A 24399-nucleotide genomic window follows, 5' to 3' on the forward strand; every position below is an offset into this window, starting at 1 on the left:
TTGTTCTCTTGTCTTTTAGATTGTAAGCTCTTTGAGCAGGGACTGTCCTTCTATGTTTGAATTGTACAGCGCTGCGTAACCCTAGTAGCGCTTTAGAAATGTTTGTTAGTTAGTTAGTTAGTTAGTTAGTTAGCATTCTTGAGAAATTAACCAGAAATCAAGAAAATATCTGAAATTTATGTAGCTTAGCGGTTAATTCTAATACCTGGAGGATAGGATAAAGGAATTTTGTCTGAGTTTTTTTAAACATTTCTTTATTATTGAAAGTTACTACATGAAACAGCAAATTATCATTCATTCTGAACAACATAGAATAACATACTGAAAAGCTTCAAACAGTGAATTATAAAATGCTCATTAACAGAATAACACAACTCTTTTCAAGGTTATGAGGAATATAATGCATCTCTCTCTTAGTGTTGTTTTATTCCCTGCCCCCACCCCCTTTCAAGTTCACCATTGGTGACTAATGTGATATCATAGATCTGCTAGGAATTTAATATCCTGCTGCATTCCACATATGTCAATGAGTTCCAGAAAGGTTCCCATGTCTGCTGAAGAGATCTCCTTTTAGTCGATTGCAGATCATCAACTGCTATGAAAAATAGAAGGTGCTTCAGCTGTCAGCCATTGAAGTAGGATGCTGTTCTTTGCCATTACAGCCAAACGCTTCAAGAACCCTTTTAGTCCTTTCAACAATGGAAATACAGTATCAAAATAAACAAGCCTGGCCCTGTGTGCCACCGTACTTGCAACATTAGGGGTACATGCTTATACTGTATATTTGGGTTCAAAATGTGGAAATTTTAGGACAATGCCAAAACATATTCGGTGTAGCACCTCCTTGGGCACATTTTAAACAAACATTCTGAGTGGTTTTGTTTTTCTTTTTAAAGCGGGAACATGTGCCTCCATTATTATCTTTGGAAGACCAAGAAATGTATTTACTAATTCTTCTGTTTGTACAGGCGTGGTGGATGGAGCTGTCCTTCCAGCCGAGGTCCACCTGCCCAGCATGTTTCGCCCACATTGGTTGGAGCCTACCATTTATTCCTCTGGGGAAGACTGCAGCAGTGCACACAGTGCCTCTGATGGAGTTGGTATGGACAGCTTAAGCATGCTGTCTGTTGCAGTGAAAATCCAATCCGATAACTCTGAGAGCAGCGTAAAGGTTTGTGTACTTAGGTTTTAGCATTAAGAAACTGCTCTGGTTGGGGTGTTCTTCAGATCAGAAGCTAAGGTGGTAATTCTGCAAAGAACAATTAAAAATATATTTAAAGAGTCTTGATTATATACACCTTCACACCCTTTATCATAGCAAACAAAATTAACTCTGCGTCCAAAAATGGACTTACTAAGGCCCATAAAAAGTTAGATGGAACTCATGTGTGTCCATTTGTAATAGTTTTGCTGGTTCAAATACTTCTGGATGGAAGAATCGAGCTTTCTGTTCCATGAAATGAAATTCAAGCAAATGTCTAAACATACTGTTGAAATAACTCTGGAATAAAAGTTATTCAGGACTGCAGATTGTGGTAGTAAGTGGGCACAGGAGTATAGGGCATATGCACCCTGTGGAATTTCACCAAAAGGGAGGGGTGGTGCCATGCTGCCAAAGCACTTCCAGTACAGCAATAAAACAGGAAGTGTGTAGAGCCACTGATCCCGTTCACGCATGCATGGGCCTGCCAGGTCATTATCCACTGCTTTACAGTAAGCTTGGGTGAAGTTGAGGGCAGGATGCAACCTCCCTGTGCTTTCTGTTTAAATGCTGCAGCCTGTCAGTACATAATTGTGATATAAAACTTTAAGCATAAAATATATAAACAAAATAAAACATTGCACATAAAACATAAATCAAAACATCAGCACATACCCTGCTGTTAAAATATTACAATAAAACACACTATGTCCATCAGCAGAACCATAATTTATCACATCAAGCAATAGTATATTATCACTAATCACTATTAAAGTTCCATCATATCAAGCATATCCTCACTAGACCGTCATTAACATAGAATCATTTCAATAAATAATTTTAGGCAATATCATCACTGGTCTATCATTACGATTCTGCATCAAAATTATAATTCATTAATATTGTATGCCTCCTGAAGTTTTTAACATAGATTTAAACTCCTTCAAATCTCTTGAAGATTGAATTTTATCAGCAAGAGCATTCTACAATTGTGGACCTTTGATATAAAAAATATAATTTCTATATTCATCCAAAAGTACTGAACGAAATGAAGGTTCATCTAAAACATTAGATTGCAGAGGTTGATGATGATGTAATGGAGAAGCGATATCAGGAGAGATTGTACCATTCAGTACTTTAAACACCAGCATTAATACTTTGAATATTGAATTTGATATTCTACCAGTAACCAATGAAGAGCTATAAGTGAAGGAGTAACATGATCTAACTTAGAAAGCCATTTAATAACTTGTACAGCAGCATTCTGAGCAGACTAGAGATTTTAAAAATCTTTTAGGAACCCCCATCAGTAAACTATTACATTCAAAATGTGGGATAATACTTCGAATCATCATTCCAAAATTTTCAGGTGTCAGGAATCATGATTTATTTATTTAAAACAACTTGTACTCCACTTAACACTGAGGGCCCTGTTTACTAAAGTGCTCTAGCATTTTTAGTGCACACTAAAAATTAGCACATGCTAATGCTAAAGACACCCATTGTTAGTGTGCGCTAATTTTTAGCGCATGCTAAAAACAATAGCATGCCTACAGCGCGGCTTAGTAAACGGGTCCATTAGCGACTTACAATAAAATTCTTTTAAACATCTTATAATTTTAAGTTTAACAAAGATTGTCCCAATAATTTTTTGTATCTGTTCATTCATAGAAAATGGCTGGTCTAATATTACCCCCAGAGCCTTAACGTTTTGAACAAATTGTATCTCCTTATTTCCAATTATATAAGACTTAGGAAAAGATGGAATTAAGGGAGTCTTTTACAAAGGTGTGGTAGCATTTTTTTTTAGCGCACACTAATGATTAGCACACGCTAAACACTGTTTGGCGCATGCTAAAAATACTAGCACTCCTTTGTAAAAGGCTATTCTGACCTGGTTTTACAGCCTGCCTCACTGACACAGCACTCAACAATTACTGTGGATTCTTTTGGATTCGTGTTAGGTAAATGAGACTTTCATTAGAGGTTCATTATTTTCTAAGATACACAATGATTAAGCTATATAACTGAAAAGAAACAATACCTATCTATGGCTAAAAAGAAACAATCATTACATCACTGGTCCCTACATCCAAGCAATGCTAGGAGTTTCTAGGCCAGGAAAAGCAATAATACATCATAATATACATACATACATCACTGGTCCTTACATCATCCAGGTTTTTTACATCAGCTGAGAGAAGCCCCTTTTTTAGTGAAGCCGGAGTCTCATGACCAGGAGTCTGTTTCTAGGCGATGTGCCCATTCATAGATGAGCTTCTGGTTTCACTGTAAGAGGCCCCCCTTTTTTTATTAGGCTTAGAACTCATGTTCAGAGCTAAGGAAAATTACAGAATGCTTTAGAATTTCTCTGTTTAGGTAAACAAGCCATAATGTGGGAATGTGGCAACATGTTTCTCAGTCCAGGTGGCCAGTCTGAACTCGAACCAGGCTCCACCTCTCCCTTCACATACCAAATTAATTAGAGCTGTGTCTTATCTTCTTCCACATTCCAAATCATTCAAAAATACAGACCCTGAGTGCACTGTCGGTCAAGGCAGAGCTGAAAAACAATCTTTAAAGTCTTCCATTACAAAGGCCCACTGAGTGACAAATGCTTTGGGGGCAGAAGATGAAATACTGTTGGAGGGTGATGCTGGGATGGAGAGGATTGATGGAGAAATGCTGCAGGAAGGATCAATCCTGGAAGAAGTAGACATAGGAGCTGTTATTGGTGCAAGAGAGGGAGTGATATTAGATGGGGAAAGAGAGGGGAGAGTTGGTGAAAAACTAAGCAGTTGGAGGCTGGAGAAGGAGAAATGATTGAGGATTTGGGAGGACTAGGGGGAGGGAATGGGAGGATGGGTGGAAAGGAGGCAAGAGAGAGATGAAAAGCTGGTAGGTAGATTTTGAAAATGAGCTTGCAACCTATGGAAAGACTTAATAATTGCCCTCTGTTCATTCAGTGTGTTTCTTCCTATAGGAATTTTTGGTTGCAGTGGGCTTAAAAGGAGCTACCTTTCAACATAGAGTGCTACCTTCAGGACTAAGCTGGCATGAGCAGGTCCCATTTAATTTCTTCAGCATATATTTACAACTATGACACAAGCTTTCTTTGTAATCATTCTTGGATTTTCTAATTACAGATTTTATATTTTTTGAATATTTCTGATGAACCAGTTTTGGGATATAGTCCTCCGGCCTCAATTACAACCTTTCACATTCATCTCTGGAGTTGTGCTCTTGACTACAGGTAAAAAGAAAACTAATACATTTGTAGGAGTCGATATTCAAAGCGATTTAACTGGCCAGAAATGGCTCTTGGCTAGTTAAATAGCTTGTTTGGGGCTAATCACTACTTTTCAGCAGCACTTAACTGGTTAATGCCGAACTGAAAACAGTTTACTTTGGGGGTGTTCTGGGGGCACAGTTGGCACTTGGCTGGTTAAGTGCCGATATTCAGCACTTAATCGGCCAGTTTAACCATATAAATAGGACCACATAAAAGTCAGTCCTATGGGTTATCCATGTCTGGTTACGTTCTGAATATTGCGCTTAACCAGCTATATGTTTACCAGCTCTGGAAACCTGGAAATTCAATGCGTGTGCCCAGATATGGCCCAGCGTTGAATTTTTGGGTTTAACGCCAGCAGCGGTAAGCAAAACACTAATCTCCACCAGCTGAATGTCGGGCCCGTAGACATTAATCTCTTGAAAGAATTACAGCATATTAAAACCCCTTTTAATCACAAAGTCATGCTGGGGTTTGGGTTATATCCTGGGTGTCTTCTCAGACATGCTAGTGTAATCACAATTCTCTGGAAATTACGGTCCCCGGCAGGATAATGCCAGTCTTGAAGATATCTTACTTTTTATGTCCTCTAAAATGTCTAACAGAGACAGAAGAATGAGAAAAGCAAGCTGTGGAGAAATTGTGTTGCCTTTGACTAGTGAATACATAGTTGGTTATATTGAAAGAAAACCAAAGTCTGTAGAGTCCATCTTTCCCATCCTCAAATATGGCTGAGTTGGCTTATAATGGCTAAATAAGCATTGTTTTCTCGTTGTGTAGCTCACAACTTCCTAACCTTGTCTTGGTGACCCGCAGAGCCAGCCAGGTTTTCAGGGTATTTACAATGTCTGTTATTCACATGAGAAATTTGTATACATTGAAGGCATATTATGGGGTAATTCTGGAAGGAATTCCTGTGACTAAATGAGTGTTTACTCGTAGGGGAAACGTGGTAGCAAAACTGTAATGAGTATTGTCTGTGTAGAGCAGGATCCTAAAGCTACACAAGCAGGTGTAATCACTGAAACGGAGCTGAGTTGGATAGGCTGTTTCAGAGCTCAGGAAAAGTCCTCTGAGACTGCATACATGTCCTGTGCTCCTACAGTGTTCTGTCTCCTCAGTTCTCAGCTGTCTTCAAGGGAGGGTGGGAAAGTGTAGTTGTAGTATCCTGCTCTCCATACAGAACACCTGTTAGAGGCATAAAACTACACTTTCTTCATGGACAAGCAGGATCAATACAGCCACTTGGGTTGAGATTTGGACATCCATGCAATATGGACATCTAAACGCCAGTTTTCAGACTTCCAAAACTTGAATAGAGCTTCTAAAATAACCACCAAAGGATGTCTCTTTCTTATGCATGTAGCTGCCTTGGTAAGATCAGCCACGAGATAGTATAAATATAATTAGTATAATTAACTGTTCTACCATCATTCCTAATGAATATTACTCAATTCTGGACAGTATATGAGACTGTGTGCCATGTTTATGAATTTAGTAGCTCTTCCTAGTACATTTTCTAACATTTATGGACAGATTTTTTGATGATGGGTGCGCAAAACTGACATTCAGTTGAATTTACTGTTAGCAGTGATGACGCAAGCACGTGGAGTATGAATACTTGTCAGCTAACAAAGCTGTCTGATTTCTCCTAAATCATTTTGAAATTTCTTGAAACCTCCATAGGAAAGCTTAGACTTGCATGTTTCAAAGCAAACAGATCAGTGGGCTTTGTTGAAAAAAAAAATCTCTTAACATGTTCGCTTTTAAAAAAGTTATTTGGTCTATAATTGCACTTGCTAATCATATGTGGAGAAATTTGAATTCTTGTTTTTCTTTTTGTCTAGGCCCCTGTATTTGCCAACAAGGTCTGTCCTTACTGTGGAAACGTTCAGCATTTCCAGCAGTGTTGCTCTGGATAAATCATCTTCCACTCTCCGGTACTCACATATTACTATTTGTTATTATAATTCTGATAGTTATGTTACTATGGCTTTTATTTGGATTGTGGCAGGGGTCGTTCAGTAAAAGAATGCCTATGTCAGAAGTGGAAAAAACTTTTTCTGAGCCTTTCTTACCAGGATGGGTTTAGGGGGCTGGGGAAGGGATCTGACATAACAACACGGTCAACCATTGATTTATTACTTACTGAGAAGGAAAAAACCAGCACTCCCAATGGCAAATTTGCATATACTTGGAATTCTCCATTCCAGGAATTAGTCAAGCCCATCTCCGTCTGGTTTCTGAGATCTAATGAGATATGATCGTGTAGTGGTTGATTGTTTTTGTGAACAGTGATTCTATAAACTAGGTGCCCGCACCCCTTGCACATGTAAATGTCTAGAATATTAGGACTTAAGTGTGCAAGTGCACACTTGTGAAAGTATCAGCAGGGCATCTAAGTGCTATTTTATAATGGCACGTGTAACTTACCTAGTGCATAAATGTAAAGGGGGGATATGTGTAACCATAAACAAGGGTAGGGCTCCCAGTTATGCATAAAATTTACCAGAATCAGTTATGTGCATTCCTGCTGCATTTATGCAGCAACAGTTAAATCAGGTCTATGACTGATATAACTTCGGGTGCATAAATGTTAGGGGTACCGATACCAGGTTGCACTAGCATTCTGTAACGGAATCTGGGTGCCCAGATAGGCTTTAACTTGGGGCGTCTAAATGGAGGCATCCGGTTGTAGAGTTGCCCCTTAGTTTGGTTGTCATTACAAATCTGATCAGAAAGAAGGTGCTTTTAATTGCCATGTCTGACAACTCTTTGAACACTTTGATAATAAAACTTATTATAACTGACTGTATAAGTCTTCTAAAAAGTTTGGCTCAGTTGTACACATAATTTTATGCATAGAATATGCCATCATGTGTTCTATGTCTGAAACCTATGCGTAGGCTAGGTGGTGGGGTTAGGGGTGTGCCGGGGATTGCCAATAACATTTCAGGCAAAGTGGTGAAATTCAGCTGCTCTGAGTATAACTTCTGCTCATAAGTCATTCAGTAAAAGAAAACCTATGACAGAAAGAGAAAAGCCTTTCCTTAGTCTGATTAGATTTTATCTTGCCAGGATGGGTTTGGGGAGTGACAGAAGGGGCGTGATGCAGTTGCCATTTACACATAGTAGGGATGGGCTGTTTGCAATGGCATAGGAAATGTCAGTGACACATCCTATGTCATTGCATGTCATTAACAAATGAAAACGAGTAGAATAGACACAACATTTTATGTTTTGTGTCATTTGCCATTAATAGTGCACACTGCTTGGAAATATTCTTTCCTGATAGTGCAACCACCATGCATATGCGAACAATTGTGCATGTACAAACTAATCCACATGTGCAAACTCTGGACAAGAGTGCATCCTCTTACTGAAATATTATGCATTGTTTCCAAAGAGTATGCACTATTATCAGAAACTGACAAAATGGCCAGAAAAAACTAATAAAACGAAAATTCCCATAAACAACATGGGAAAAAACACAAAATGAAAATTGTCTGGCTACTCATCTCTTATATTTAGTGGTGCCCTTTTAAAGGACCAGTACCATTTAATATACAAATAAAGTAAATCACCACTACCAGTGAAAATCAGGTGGTGCTCTTTAACATACCTACATCCTTTTTCTTCAGACAGAGGTAAAATATTTGGAGCAGATATTTTAGGTAGTAAAACCATGGATTTTCTGATAGTACACTGCAAGAGAATATGGCACTGCTGGAAGGAAAATTTATAGGTCATAATATTCACTAACCAAAATTACAGAAACATCATTTTTATTTTGTTTTATAGCCTTGCAGAATGCTAGATTGAAAATTGTTCTTTCTATATTCCATTAACAATTAACAAATATTTGACACACCCCTCACCTGTTTTCCATGATCTCCAGCAGCATTTCATGCCAGAAGAATCTGTTCTACTTCCTGGAACTCTGAACTTCCTTTTATAGCCCTGCAAGAGGGCGCTAACTGATGGCATCACTTCCTGTTTAGTGTATATAAGGACAATCCTGACCCTCAATCAGTGCCATTGCAACAGGTTTAGCTTTTGCCTGGTGTGAGTTACATTGCCTGCCCTGGTTCTGGTTTATGTCTCCAGCCTGCCTGCCTTGCCTAGCCCTATTCCAGTGTTCAGTGTCCCTTCCTTGCCTTGTTTCTGAGTCTTGCCTGACTGTCCCTGCCTTGCTCCAGTGGGTCCATCCTGCTGTTTCCCCTTCCCAAGGGCTCTTATGAGAGCCACCTACTGACCTCTGGCCAGTTCCTGTCTTTGTTTGCTTGCTCTAACTTTTGGAATTGTTTGGACTTTCTTGAGCCTCTTCAGTACCTTTGTAGGCATCCAGACCTGCTCATCTACTGTGGCCTCTGTTACACTACTTTACACTCCTGATGAACCTGTATACTTGGCCAGCCCTGGTCCTAGCCTGGGCATGACTCATCTGCTGCCAGTTGGGGCCTACCTAACCTCCAGGTTAGTTAGGTAACGTCAACTCATCTGTGGCCCAAGGGCTCACCCTCCTTGACCCGTGACAATATTACATCTTATCTACACCAAACCTTCCCCCCCCCCCCCCCACCACCAACCTCTAGCCCTGTAAGTTCTCATTCCCTCTTCTGTGTACCTCAGCCATAGTCCCTAACCTACCCGTCCCTTCCATTGTTAATGGAATATGGAGATTTTTTTTAATTGTAATGCTAATGCCTGTACTTTGCCTGCAAAAACAATAAAGTATCAAAAAATTGTTATTGATTACTAAAAATACTAAAACATAGTAAATGATGGTATGAAAAGACCGGCGTGACCCATCCAGTCTGCCCAGAAAGGTAGGTTTGTACCTGTGACTCTTGGGTTACCCTCGCTTCTTCACTTTAGGGTTATAACTGATGCTTGGTGCAGTCTACCCCCCACCCCTCCACTTTGCCTCTTGTTCTTATTTTTTCCTTTAATTCTTTAATGTATGAGTTATTTGTTTTAGTGTGTGTGTTGAAATGCTCAGGGAACTTTTGTGTTAATCCCACACCCTTTTGAATTCTGGCACCACTTCCTGTAAAAGAGCCTTCCAAGTGTCTACCACACCATCTGTGAAAAGTATTTGCTGATGTTTTAAACTCCTCTAGTTCTATTGCCTCTCCGTTTTTAGAAAATGTTGCTTTGTTCCTTACTATTTTTCAAGAATTTAAATGTCAGTATCATATCTACCCTATCATTTCTCTCCTCTCCTCTCCTCTCTTAATCTTATGGTTTAGACCCCATACCATTTTGGTCTTTTTCCAAATTGTTTTATGTCCTTGGCAAAATATGGCCTCCAAAATTGAACACAGTACTCCAAATGTGGTCTCAACAACGACTTGTACAGGGGCATTATTACCTTCTATTTTTTTTCTGTCAGTTATGATCATCTCATTGCAGCCTAGCTTCCTTCTGGCCTTGACCACACCTTGAGATCCTTAGACACTATCACTTTGAGATCTCTTTCCTGATCCGTGCCCTGTAAGAGGGCTTAAAACCAGATTGTGAACTATGCAAAATGGCATGAAGCTGGAGATACTCCATAAGTGGGTTCATGACAAGTCCTTCTATTACTTTAACAAGAAGAGGAATTGAAGCTACTGGTCTGTAGTTGGAAACTAAACTTAGGCTAGTTTAGGTATTTTTAGGTATAGGACTCAAAATAATATTGCCAATGTCAGCGGGAAAGAAATCTTGAGACTGAGGGTCTCTCTTTCACTGGTTTTCTTCAGAAGATGGCTTCTGCCGTCCCATTTCAGTTGGAGACTGAGGAGGAGCCCATAGCTGAGATGCTATTAGTCTTGGACTGTGAATCTCCTCCCAAGGAAGGGGTCACAGTTCCGAGTTTTGTTACACTTTATCCTGAAGGATGCATTAATGAAGAACTGAGAATCTCTCCTCTCAGTGTAGGTTGTGCCAAAGAAGATGGATACGTATCCAAAAGTCTACTGGATTTGAAAGGGTGCAATTGCCTCAGCACTCCTTGGTTGTTGAATCTGCCCTCAATTGAGCTAGAAATTCTGGGACCCAGGACTCATGCCTCTGCTCCCCCAGACTCTGAACTTGTTTGGGAGGAAACTTTATCAGGGCTGGATGCTCATAGCCCACATCCAGACCTACCAGCTCTATGTGAGCATTTACTTGAAGAGTCTCTGGTACGCAATACATTCAGTTATGTGGATTCTCTCCCTCAGGAGCAGACCATAGAGCTTTGCCAGTTGGCCAAGGAGCAGCTGGAGTGCAGAATGTATCTGGGCAGGGTCACCTATGACACTTTTGATATCGTGTCCAGGCTTTCTGCCATGAGTGTGGGGACATAGACTCTCATGGCTTTGTATCTCTGACCTGGAACCAGCGGTTCGAGAGAGATTAGCAGCCATATGCCGAGGCGACAGCCTTTTTGGAGACAAGGTGGAAGAATTCACTGACCTCATTAAAAAAAACATACTGATACATCCAGTCCCTCTCTTGGCAGCCTCCAGCTGCATCCTCCTCAACTAGGAGGTTCTCGAGTTGGTGTAGGCAGAGACCCTACAACTCTCAAAGGCGTAGATTTTCACCTCCTTCCTGCTCTACTCAGCAGTCCCAATTCCAGTGGTCCCGACCTCATCAGCCACAAACCCAAAAGTCCCAGATGCCTCCCCAGTCAAACCAAGGGTTGAGTTTTTGACTGGCTCCAGGAGAGCATAACCACAGTCCAAGTAACCATCCCGGAAGGCCAACTGATAGAGGGAGGCTGAATTTGTTTCCATCAGTTGTGGCCTCCTGTAACATCCAGCTGGTGGGTTCTTCAAATAGTCCATTTCTGTTATGCATTTTATTGACGTCAGAAACCACCAAATTGTCCAAGCACAAGCAGGTACTTGTAAAGGAAATCTCAATACCTTGCCTCTAGGGAAAGAAGGGAAAGGATTCTATTCCAGGTACTTCCATGTGCCAAAACAAATATGGAGATTTCAACCCCATCCTAGACCTGAAGGGCTCTGAACAAATTCCTAGTCAAAGAGAAGTTAAGGATGATTTCCCTGGACACCCTTCTTCCCATGATTTAGGGAAAAGATTGGCTATGTTGTCCGGACTTAAAGGATACTTATACCCTTATCTTGATGCTTCCCAGTCACAGGAAGTATCTCGGATTTTGAGTAGAGGAACACCACTACCAGTATTGTGTTCTGCCATTTGGCCTTGCGTCTCTACCAAGTGCCTAGCAGTAGTAGCAGCATTGCTACACAGACTAGGAGTATATGTGTTCCCTACCTGGATGATTGGATGGTCAAGAGCACATCACAGGAAGGGGCGCAGGAATCAATGCAGAGAACTATTTGGGTGTTGGAGCTACTAGCTTTCTTTATAAACTACCCCAAGTCCCACCTGCACCCAGTACTGCAGTTGGAGTACATAGGAGGCCAGCTAGATACAGTGCAAGCTCGGGCCATATGCGACGGTAGATGACTTAGTAGTTGTACTCACCTCGCAGGTCCACAGCAGCAAGCTCGGCAGATGTTGAGATTGCCAGGCCACATGGCCTCCACAGGTGCATGTCACTCCCATGGCACGCCTCCATTTAAGGGGGGGGGGCTGATGAACCTTGGCTTCCCAGTGGTCCTAGGCCCCAGGGAACCTGATGGATGTTATTTGTGTTCCTCCATGGCTAGTTCACTCCCTAATCTGGTGAACAATTTGGCTTAATTTGACCATGGGACTGCCATTCCAAATTTCACCACCTCAGAAGGTATTGACACTAGATGCATTCAGCCTTGGATGGGAAGCTCATACAGATGGGTTTCATACCCAAGGGACATGGTCTGCTCAAGAGACAGATCTTCACATCAACCTCCTGTATTTAAGGGCCATTTGGAACGCTCTAAAGGCTTTCAGAGATTGGCTGCTGAACCAAATTTTTCTCATTCAAACCAACAACGAGGTTGTGATGTACTATGATCCCTTGTGTCATGAAGTGGTGGGGATGTGGCAGTGGCTTTCCTAGGCTGCCTGACACCCGGGGCGGATCGCCGATGCGCCCCCCTCCCGGGTGCAGCGCGGCCCCCCCCCCCCCCCGGTGAAATTACACCCCTACCCCAACTGACGAAATTACACCCTCTCCCCCCCCCAGGTGCATTTTTACCTGCTTGAGGGGGGGGGGTGCCGCGTGCTTGTTGGCCGAGTCCGCTCATTCCCTCCCTGCTGCTCCCTCTGCCCCGGAACAGGAAGTAACCTGTTCTGCGCAGAGGGAGCAGCAGGGAGGGAACGAATGGACTCGGCCAACAGGTGCGCGGCACCCCCCCCAGCAGCGTGCACCCGGGGCGGACCGCCCCCACCGCCCCCCCCCCCCCTTGGTACTCCACTGGCAGTGGGCTATCTTTCACGGGATGGTTCTTTGGGCCATGTGCCTGACTGGCAAGGAGAAGACCTCAGTGGACAGACTGAGCATAGTGATCCAACTTTACGAGTGGTCTCTCAATATAGGCATAGTTTGCAAGATCTTCCAAGAGTAGGGCACTCCCTTCTCAGTGGATGTTTTTGCCACTCATCTAAACATCAAAGTACCTCAGTCCTGTCCCAGTCTCAGGTTGCATGGCAGACTACCGTCAGATGCCTTCCTCCTTCTCTGGGGGAAGGGTCTTCTGTATGTCTATTCTCTCATACCTCTCATAGAGAAGACTTTCTGATACTCAAGCAAGATTGGGGAACTATGATCCTCATCACCCCTTACTCACTGAGATAGATCTGGTTCCCACTTCTGGAGTTGTCCTCCGAAGAACCGTAAAGTTCTGATTGTTTTCTGACTCTCATCTCACAGAACGACGGGTCTCTTCTGCACCCCAATCTCCAGTCCCTGGCCACATGGCATGGATGTTGATAGTGTAGAATTACAAACCTTGAATCTGCTTCAGTGTGTCTCCAGTCTTGCTTGCTTCCAGGAAAGATTCCACTAACAAACGTTATTCTTTTAAATAGCGAAGGTTTGCTATCTAGTGTGAGGGCAAGGCCCTAGATCTTCTTACCCTACGCAAAAACTGCTTGAGTACCTCCTACACTTCTGAGTCATTTTATTGATGGACCCACGCTTACTTGTCAGGCATGAAGGCACCCACACATGCGCAGTGGGACGCTGTTAGAACTTCCTTAAAGCAGTATGTGCTGCATTGGATGACATCACCCACATTTGAGAATACTTGGCCTGCTTTCCTCAGAGAACACCTGCTACAGGTGAGTAACTTCCCTTTCTCTGGATAAATGAGATTTTTTATTCTCTAGAGTCTAGTCTGTTTCTAGTATGAATTCATTTTTGAAAATAGGGAGGCCGATATTCAAGTGATTTAAGCGGGCAGGATCCCCCCCCCCTAAAAAAAAGAGGCCTGGTCGGGGCATATCAAGGGGCAATGCTGGGAAGGAGCCAGAACTTATGCAGGAGTATTCAGCCTTCCTAAATTCACCCGCTTATCTTTATGCGGGCCCTGGCTGAATATCAGGTCATGGTCCCACATTTAAAAAACGTTTATCTTTTCCCTCCCGCGGCAGTGCGGCCCCCGACACCATCACCTCCTCCGGGCAGCTCCACTCTGTACTGCCCACCCCCCCCCCCCCCCCCCCAAACAAAGGCCCCATCCCACCCCCACCTCCCGGTCAGAATATAACTCTCCCCCGGGGCCTACCTGACCCCCCTGGTAGTACAGCAGGGTGTCAGGGACAGGAGCGAATCCCCATCGCTCCTGCCTCTAGCAGCAGTTTCCTGAAAGTCGCGGCAGCCATTCTTATGCAGGCTTGGCTGAATATCGGCTGGGCCCACAAGTCCAGCAGCCTGCCTGCCCAAATTTATGGCCTGATATTCAGTGCTGGCACCCAGATGTGGCCTGCCCCTGAATATTGGGGCATAATTTAGCTGGCTTTGATCAGAGTTTAAAAAATTGCCTACAGCCGCTGGCTGAATATTGGGGGGGAAGGTATTTAACTGGTTTTAGAGCTTACCTCTTGAATTCTGCTTTCCCCTCATCTTTACACTTTGACTCAGTATTTTTGTGTCTTGTAATTCCACCTCTGTCCTTCCCTCCTTTTGTCAGTATATCTGAAAAACTCTTTTATCAACTTGCTTTACATCTTTTGCCATTTTGTTCTTCTGTTCGTGCTTGTGCTATCTTGATTTCTTTCTTTAGTTTTTTCAGCTTTATGTAGTAGTTTTTGTGTGTGTGTGTTCCGCTTTTTGTGACCTTTTGTATCTTTATAAATGATACCTTTTTTTCCTTTATTTTTACAGCTACCTCTTTGGAGAATCATATTGGTTTTCTTTCCCTCTTTTTCTTGCTTTTACTTACTTTACTTATAAAAGGTCCATTGCTCTTTTGATACCTCTTTTAGTTTAGCCTGTTGTCTTGCCATCTCCTTCTTCAAGTACTTCTCCATTTTGCTGAAGTCTGAGTATTTTAAATCCAAGACGTATTTTGAGTTTAGTGTTACTGGACTCCACTTTAGATCTTCTGCTACAGAATTACCAACCAAATACTGAATGCGATCCAAGAAGTGAGTAAGGATTCTATTACTGATATTGTAATCCACTTGGAGACAAACTACCTGGCCAACAGCAAGTTTGGAGCACAGAAAGCCTTCTAGAATCTTGGGGAAGGACTCAAGCCTTTGGTTCAGATTTTCTGCTTTTTCTGAAGTTATCCCTACAAGTGAGAATAGAGAGGAAAAACTACGTAAAACAGAGGACTTAAATAAATGGCTTGAAGCTTGGTGTGAAGAAGAAAGTTTCAGATACATAGGAGGATGGGGCAGTACGTGGAAAAATAACATGGCTTTACCAAAGGAAATTCCTTCCAAATGAATCTGATTCATTTCTTGGACTGGGTGGCCAAAGAACTTGATGAAGGACATGCACTAGATGTAATCTATTTGGATTTCAGCAAAACCTTTGATACGATTCCTCACAAAAGATTACTGAATAAACTGAGAAGTCTGAACTGGATTGGAAACTGCAGAGCACGGTGGTAAATGGAATCCACGCGGAGGAAAGTAAGGTGAGTAATGGCATGCCTCAGGGGTCGATACTGGGGCCAGTTCTGTTTAATATATTTGTGAGAGACATTGCTGAAGGGTTAGAGGGAAAAGTTTGCCTTTTTGCCGATGACACGAAGATAGCCAATAAGAGTGGATACTCCAGAGGAAGTAGAAACCATGAGATCTCCAAAAATTAGAAGAATGGTTAACTGTCTGGCAGTTAAAATTTAATACAAATATCTTCTGGGGAAATTAAATCGTTCGGTTTCTCCTCTTATATAGATACTCCTTGGTAAAATAGAAACCTGAAAATATAATCCCTATAATTTAACACTATTGCTATGTGTGTTATGGTGTGATACAATAGTGCTCAGTGATCAGTGCTTGTCTTTAAGTCATTCAACAGCTTATGCCAGCGCACTAGTCCCCGTCCATCATTGCACTACAGGTCTATACCTTCCTTCCTGTGTGTGCCTCATTGTCTATGATGTAGTTTCACCCTCAGGACTACTTATTCCAAATTAATTACTTATCTCATTGATGCCCATAGTAATCCACTGGGGATGTCGGGTGTACTAGTGTTCTGGATAGCTGCCGCTTCTTTTTTTTTTCCTATAATTTGCAAACTATAGAAAAAAAAAGAAGCGGCATCTATCCAGAACACTAGTACACCCGACATCCCCAGTGGATTACTACGGGCATCAATGAGATAAGTAATTCATTTGGAATAAGTAGTCCTGAGAGTGAAACTACATCATAGACAGTGAGGCACACACAGGAAGGAAAGTAGGGACCTGTAGTGCAATGATGGATGGGGACTAGTGCGCTGGCATAAGCTGTTGAATGGCTTACAAACAAGCACTGATCACTGAGCACTATTGTATCACACCATAACACACATAGGAATAGTGTTAAATTATAGGGATTATATTTTCAGGTTTCTATTTTACCAAGGAGTTAAAATTTAATGCCAAGATGTGCAGAGTGATGCACTTGGGGTACAGAAATCCAAAGGATATGTACCAGATAGGAGGAGAGAGATTGATAAGCATAGCTTAGGAGAGGAAACTTGGTGTGATGGTGTACGAGGATCTCAAGGTAATGAAACAATGTGACAAAGCGCTGGCCACAGCCAGAAGGATGCTAGGCTGTATTGGGGGGGGGGGGGGGGGAGTATAACCAATAGAAGAAAGGAGGTGTTGATACGCCTGTTCAAGTTGTCGGTGAGGCCCCCTTGGAATATTGTGTTCAGTTTTGGAGGCCGTATCTTGCTAAGTGGTTCAGAAAAAAGTGGCCAAAATGGTATTGGGTTTGCATTGCAAGATGTATGAGGAAAGACTTGAGGACTTGAACAAGTATTAATTTACAAACAAACCTTTTCCAGAGATGGGAAGGTGGTAGAACTGGAGGAAATGAATTGAGTTTGCAGGGGGGGGGGAGGGAGTAATGGTAGGAAGTACTTTTCCATGGAGAGTGTGGTAAATACCTGGAATGCCCTCCCGCGGGAGGTAGTGGAGATGAAAGTGGTAATGGAATTCAAAAATGTGTGGGACAAACACAAAGGAATCCTGTATAGAAGGTGTGGAACCAAACAAGCTTAGCAGTGATTAGATGTCAACACCAGTAATTGGGAAGTAAAGCCATTGCTGGGCAGACTTCTGCAGTCTGTGCCCTGAAAACAGTAAGGACAAACCAGAATCAAGTACACGCATCATGCCATATACTATGAGTTTATCTTGTTGGGTAGACTGGATGGACTGTACAAGTCTTTATCTGCCTCCATCTTCTATGTTACTATGAGGCGTATTTTCAAAGCACTTAGACATACAGATTTCCATATTAACCTATTGAACTTTGTAAGTCTAAGTGCTTTGAAAGTATGCCTTCATGTTAGAAATTATATCAAACCATGCTGTATAGTGATCACTGCTACCCACAAGTTTCTGTCCAGTTTATTTTATTTATGTATTTAAAAATGTATTATATCCTGCCCATTTAATAATCTGAGCAAAATCACATGCAGTTCTTACATTTGAGTTGGAGGTCTGTAGATTACACCAGTCTGAATAAGAGTGCCGTCTCCTCTTTCCAATATGATCCACAGGGTTTCCTTTATTCCCTACACCCCTTGAATTATAGCTGCTTTAATAATGTCTTTTAGATAAAACCTTCAATTTTTAATAATGTCTTTTAGATAAAACCTTCAATTTTTAAAAATGTCTTTTAGATAAATAGAAGAGCTTGTGTTTACACATAAGTTATCCTGATGACTTGCTTTTATTCTTAAATGAAAGCTTTTTGCTTGAGCATTTTAAAGCAAACGATTGCTTTGAATATTCCAGTAATGCACTTTTTTATCTGTAGAATCATCTTGGATGAGGTGGCTTTGTATTTGTCTCAGAAGTGCAATGCAGTGACGGTGAACTTGAATAGAGGTAAGAGAGAGCGAGGTTATAGATAAATATCAGAATCCTATGAAGGGTCAAGGGGTAAAGGATTATGGAGTTGATATACTGCCTTTCTGTGGTACTACCAAAGCAGTTTACATCTTCTATGCAGGTACTTTCTCTGTCCCTACTGGGCTCACAATTTGTTTTTGTAGCTGGCACAATGGAGGGTTAAGTGATTTGTCCAGGGTCACATGGAGCTGCAGTGGGAATTCAACCCAGTTCCCCAGGTTCTTAGCCCACTGCACTAACTATTAGGCTACTTGAAAGTATTGATGATGGTGGGCTAGATGGACCCTTGGTGTGACCCAGTAGGACAATTCTTATGTTATTTTGTCTCGCATAGCCTTTCCCTAGCAACTTGACCTATTACAATAAGGGAAGAGGAGCTGAGAGAGATGTGACACTCTAACCAGCCACTTGCTGTTCTTGTGGAGTTTAAGTATATTCATTGACAGGAACGTTATTTTCTGTTTTGCTAGTCCATATTTAATTTAAAATATTTTTTAAAATCAGGGATTAGTGTTAATCTCCTGTACCTGTAAAGCTCGAAGTTCATCAGAATTTTGTTTTGCTGTGTGAAAGGGGCATTTGGTTTACCGTATTTTTCAGACTATAAGACGCACCGGACCATAAGACGCACCTAGGTTTTAGAGGAGGGAAATAGGAAAAAAATTTTTCCTTTTTCCCTCCTCTAAAACCTAGGTGCTCCGGTGCGTCTTGTCCGAGTTCGGGATCGCTCTCCCCCCGGCCCTGTCACCACTTCTCCCCTACTCACGTCACGCGATCTTCCCTGGTGGTCTAGTGACGTCGGGGCAGGAAAGAGCCCCCTCTTTCCTGCCCAGCGCGCTGCTCTCCGTCCTCCTGTATGCTGCCTGACGGTCTCGGTGAGATTCAAAATGGCTGCCGAGAATTGAAGTCTCGGCCGCCATTTTGAATCTCGCCGAGACCGTCAGGCTGCATACAGGAGGACGGAGAGCAGCGCGCTGGGCAGGAAAGAGGGGGCTCTTTCCTGCCCCGACGTCACTAGACCACCAGGGAAGATCGCGTGATGTGAGTAGGGGAGAAGTGGTGACAGGGCCGGGGGGGAGGGCGATCCTGAACTCGGGGGGAGGGCGGGAGGGCGATCCCGAACTCGGGGGGAGGGCAGGAGGGAGGGAAATCGCTACCTTTGGACTATAAGACGCACCCCCCCATTTTCATCCCAAATTTGGGGGGAAAAAATGCGTCTTATAGTCCGAAAAATACGGTATTTAAAAAATCATTTATCATGATTTCTTGTAAATTATTTTTGTCTTTATACATTTTGGAGGGTGAGGGGAGATCATGTTAAAAACGACTTATGTACCTAAAACAGGGGTTTTGAGCATGGATATTGCTTCTTTTAAAATTGTCAGGATTCTAGGAGGTTAATTTTATGACAGGGCACCTAGGTTAATAGAGCAGAAAGGTGCATAGGGAAGAGCAGGGATTTTGGATTTAGGTCATGGCATTGTTTCAGTTGTAGCTCAAGCCAAGTTTTATATTCAAGTGTTTCCTGTTCCCAATCAAAGTTTGTACCTGAAGCAATGAAGGGTTAAGTGACTTGCCCATGATCACATGGAGCCGCAATGTGTTTTGAACTCAGCTTTCCTAGTTCTCGGCCTACTGCTCTAACCATTAGGCTACTCCTCCACATAAGGTCCTTCGTGTCTTTTTAAAATACTAGCACAAATCTTTTAGAAATTGTGTTTAGGTTGAAGACACAGAAATTACAGCTGCTTAAGAACATCTGTAAATGTTAGCACTTACTTTGCAGATGTATTTTATAATATACATGTGAGAAACATAACTTCATCCATTCTCCCCTTTACTTCCCCCCTGATCACCCTACTGTAAAAATATGACCAACTTGCACTACATGTACTTTTAGATGTAAGCTATTTTTTGAAGAGCCCATTTACACACTTAAAATGCTGTTTTAGGCAGTAAAGGAGTGGAGGAGTGGCCTAGTGGTTAGGGTGGTGGACTTTGGTCCTGAGGAACTAAGTTCGATTCCCGGCACAGGCAGCTCCTTGTGACTCTGGGCAAGTCACTTAACCCTCCATTGCCTGCCGTATAGGGTTACCATATGGCTCCAGAAAAAGGAGGACGGATTGAGCCAGCCGGGTTTTACTTCCATTGCTTTCCATTGAAAGCAATGGAAGTAAAACCTGGCTGGCTCAATCCGTCCTCCTTTTTCTGGAGCCATATGGTATGAGCCTGCCATGAGTGGGAAAGCACGGGGTACAAATGTAATAAAAAAAAAAATAATAATAAAGTGCTTAATAAAATTACCCTTCATGTTTAGATGTATACTAAAACTGAGAGGTAAGAATTTACATGTATGTTTTATAAAGTGTGTGCCTAAATTAAACTGAGAGCTATGTGTATTTTATATAATAGGTATAACTATGTGTGGGTCGTTTCTGTGGAATAGTTTTTCAAAGCAAAAATACATGCATATTTTCCCTTCAGAAATTGGTGTAAATTGCTCACAAACTTGCTACACAGAATAGGCAGCCTATTATAAAATTACCCTCCCTGAAGGAAGTTTTCAGTTTCCCTGCAGAGTTTGTACCTCAGGCTTGCTAGCTTATATTCAAAGAGAAACTTCCTGGGGTGGTACCCTTTGAAAATCCACCGAGTGAGCAAATACTTCTGTACCTGCATACTATTCACCTGCACAGGAGCAGGCGTAAACTTTGCACTGTGAGACTCCTCTGCCCTAACTCTACCCTCTACCCCTTTTGGGTAAATGTGCTATTAGAGCACCAGACTGAGAACCATAGAAGCCAGGTATCAAATACTACTGACACTCCTTGTAATATTGGGGAAATCACTTCACCTTGCATTGTCTGAGGTACAAACTTAGATTATAAGGTCAAACAAAGCAAACAGGATGCTACGAATTATTAGGAAAGAGATGGTAAATAAGGGCAAGAATAATATAATGCCTCTGTATTGCTCCATGGTGTGACCTCACTTTGAGTATTGCATTCAATTCTGGTCGCTGTATCTCAAGAAAGACATAGTGGAATTAGAAAAGGTTCAAAGAAGAGTGACCAAATTGAGAAAGGGGATGGAACTCCTCTCATATGCCAGTCAATCGTGGTCCTTCTCTAGGATTTTCTTCCATAGTACCAAAACTTTTGCCCAATTTTGGATTTAAAGCTGATTAACAAATCTCTGCAGGTCCCAAGGTTTTAAATGGAGAGACTGATGTTAGTTATGGTGGCTGGACATTAAGGAGAGTTTGTGTTTGTTAGATTTCACAGAGACCTATTTGCATATTCCCATATGGCTAGAGACCTATTTGCATATTCTCGTATGGCCAGAATGTTGCGCTCTGCCATGACTTAGAGAACATTTTCCAAGATTGTGATAGTAGTGCTTTCTGGAAGGAAGGAATCTTGATGCTTCCTTATCTGGATGGCTGGTTAGTTTAAGTAAAGTCGTATTATGGCCTGAGTGGTTTGTTTTTTCCAGAAACTGGGCTGAATCATCAACTTTGAAAAGAGCAATCTAGCTCTGTGCTAGTTGCTGTTATATTTGTGGGGCAGTATTCAATACCCATCAAGGGAAGGTGTTTCTGACCAAAGATCAAATTTAAAAGTTACACTCTCCTTCAGGGCTAGCTGAAAACAATATCAGATGGCAGCGGTGGCCTTAGATTTAGTGCAGTGGCCCAGTGCCTATATGAGTCTCCTGCAAAGGTCCCTTCTTGCTTGGTGGTCAGCTCAGACTCGGGATCTTTGAGTGTGTCTGCCGCTTTGGTGAGAGGCGAGATCCAGCCTGGACTGGTGAATGAAGAAAGAGAATTTCTCAGTTGGAATGAATTGGAGGCTTTAGAATGGATCATAGTCATGAGGGTTGTGAGTCTGAGAGGATATGGGGCCCAATGTCTAGGTGAGGTGACCCAGGGTTGATGGTCCCTGGAGGAGACAAGGTGGTTCATGAAGTGCTTGGAGATGACAGCAGTTTGCCTGGGCCTGCAAGCCCTTCTCTCATTGGTGCAGAACAAAGTGGATCAGCTCCTTTTGGACCATGCAATAGTGGTGATCTATATCAGTTGGCAGGGACTCGATGCCCTCATTCAGCAGTGACCTCAGACAGGGCTGCTGTATGCTTTCCTATCCTGGCTATTCTTGATCAGGATAACTCAAAAGATAGAGAGATACCAGGCCTAGTGGTTCTGAAACCTTGATATGCGGACCTCATTTGACTTTACGTGGATGATCCGCCATTGCCCAGTTCAGAGGGTCTCCTGTTTCAAGGGCTGATCCAGATGCTAGATATCTTCATTCTGTCTTATGACCTGGATCTTGAAAGATTGAGGCTGAGGAAGAGAGGTTATTCTTGTCAGGTGATCGCTTCATTTTTATGGTCTAGAAAAGATTCTGTCTTACCTGTGTATGTTCAATGTGGAAGATTTTAGAGGCATGGTGTAAAGATTGAGGCCTTCGTCCCTTTGGAGTGACTCCACTGGATATTTTGGTTTCTTTGCAGGAAGGGTTGGACAAGAGTTTGGCACTGAACTTGTTACCAGTACATATAGCAGTCATTGAGGCATATTTTCAAAGCACTTTGGGAGGCTAAGTTCCATAGGTTTCTATGGAACTTTGGGAGGCTAAGTGCTTTGAAAATGAGCCTGTTTGTGTGTTATAGGGGTGGTATCCAAGACTAGCCCATTCTACAAGGATGCAAGCTGCTCTTGGGTTGAGCACAGTCTGGTTCCTCCTAAAAGTATTTATAGGGCAGCGATTTGGTTGTCCTTGTATTTTTTGTCCATCATTATAGGTGGCTATTTAGGCAAGTCAAGGTGCAGCCATCTTGCAGGTGGGCTTGGCTAGGCCCCACTCTAGATAATTATTTCTTGAGTGTTTCCCATGTGTCTGGACTCGTCTGGAAGGATGATGAGGAAAGAGAAATTAGGGTTTACCTGCTAATTTTCTTCCCATGAATTCCTCCCAACCAGTCCAGAACCCAGCCCAAGAATTTTGCCATCTGCATTTTGAGGCAGTTGGTAAGAAATAATTGGGTTGTATTTGAAAGGAACATCTTGTTGATGTTTAAGGGGTCAGAAACTGAACTGGTTCATGTTAAGTCCAGTGCCCTCTTGATAATGGTTTTAGGGAGTAGGTTTTTAGTTCTAGTTGTTTTGTTACAGGAATAGATAGCTCTGCACTGCACTGGATCTCTGTAGGGTGATATCATCAGAACAGTGGTTCACAGTCTCCTTCTGCTGGTGGGTGAGTGTAAATCCAGTGTAAATCCATGCATCTGAACTGGTATGGAAGTTAACAAGGAAAAAAAATGAGCGGGTAAGCCCTAATTTTTCCATTTGTGATGAAGGGTTCAGATCTGTTGTTCAGCACTTAGAGTGCATTTAAGAGGAGAAAGCTTTTGCTGAGATTATTCTGTATGAAAGCTCAAGAACTGTCACTACTGTCAGTAAAATTCAGTGTGATGATTTTCTGGTTTGTGGTAATAAAAAAGTTTTATTTTTGTTTGCAGACTATGTTCGTGTTATGGAAATGGGGCTTTTAGAGTTAACCATAAAAGCAGTAAAACCTGGCTCAGATCAAGAAGGGGTAAGTTCTAAATATAGAGAAGTCAATAATTAAAGTGCCCGTACTGGTGCAAGTTCTATAGGTACTAATAATTAAAGCAAATTTCATATGTAGTTTTGCTTTGATTATTGCCTCAGGGAAAATCTTCATGTGGATTTATACATGCTCTTTTCCTGCAGGTATTTTGCCATGTAAAACATGTAATTTTGAAAATGCAAAGCTAGAAGTGGTATTGTCTTACCCAGAGAACAGTTCCATACTTTCTTGTAAAAGTTGTAGATCATAATAAATGAAGGCAGATAAATACTAGCATGGTCCTCTAGTCTGCCCAGTAAGGTGGTTAGAGTTGTATCTGCTGTTCTGTGCAGGTTACCCCACTTGGATGGTAAGCAATTTTCAGAAAGCCCATTTCCACATTTAAAATGCTGTTTTGAAAATGTACTTTTAAAATATAAAATACCTAGTTTCAATATATAAATATTAAAATGTAGATTGTTTAAAAAGTAAATTAATTTAAATGCTTGCGTTTTTCATGTACTGTTAAATGCCACTTAATAGCAAATATGTACACTTTCTATTTAAAAACATATAGAAGATTAGTTTCTGACCTTACTTCAGATGTGGGAACACGCTGGCACTTTGTCACCCCATACCCAACCTTGCTGGCATAGTCATTTTCCCTTCTTTTTTTTAATCCATCTTGCATAATCATCTTCCTTGCCTTATCCTAACCTTTCCTTTCTTTTGTGGCATAATTTCCATTCCTCCACCACATTAACCTCCCTCCCCACCCCCAGTGCAATTACATCATCTCTCCAAACCCCACCTGGTTCCATCGCATCAAACTTCTCCCCC

General features: G+C 42.0%; 1 protein-coding gene across 3 annotated transcripts in view; it reads left to right on the plus strand.

Moving 5' to 3' along the window:
* Positions 1–24399, plus strand: part of ATG2B (autophagy related 2B) — a 194844-nt gene that overhangs the window by 109634 nt on the left and 60811 nt on the right. For all 3 annotated transcript variants that reach the window (XM_030214373.1, XM_030214374.1, XM_030214375.1), the window contains exons 22-27: positions 969–1171; positions 4185–4265; positions 4348–4454; positions 6341–6433; positions 17871–17941; positions 23489–23565. In XM_030214373.1, the coding sequence (XP_030070233.1) occupies positions 969–1171; positions 4185–4265; positions 4348–4454; positions 6341–6433; positions 17871–17941; positions 23489–23565 (632 nt within the window). The remainder of the gene's footprint in view (positions 1–968; positions 1172–4184; positions 4266–4347; positions 4455–6340; positions 6434–17870; positions 17942–23488; positions 23566–24399) is intronic.

The sequence above is a fragment of the Microcaecilia unicolor genome, chromosome 9 (genome assembly GCF_901765095.1).
Source record: "Microcaecilia unicolor chromosome 9, aMicUni1.1, whole genome shotgun sequence".
Classification (NCBI taxonomy): domain Eukaryota; kingdom Metazoa; phylum Chordata; class Amphibia; order Gymnophiona; family Siphonopidae; genus Microcaecilia; species Microcaecilia unicolor.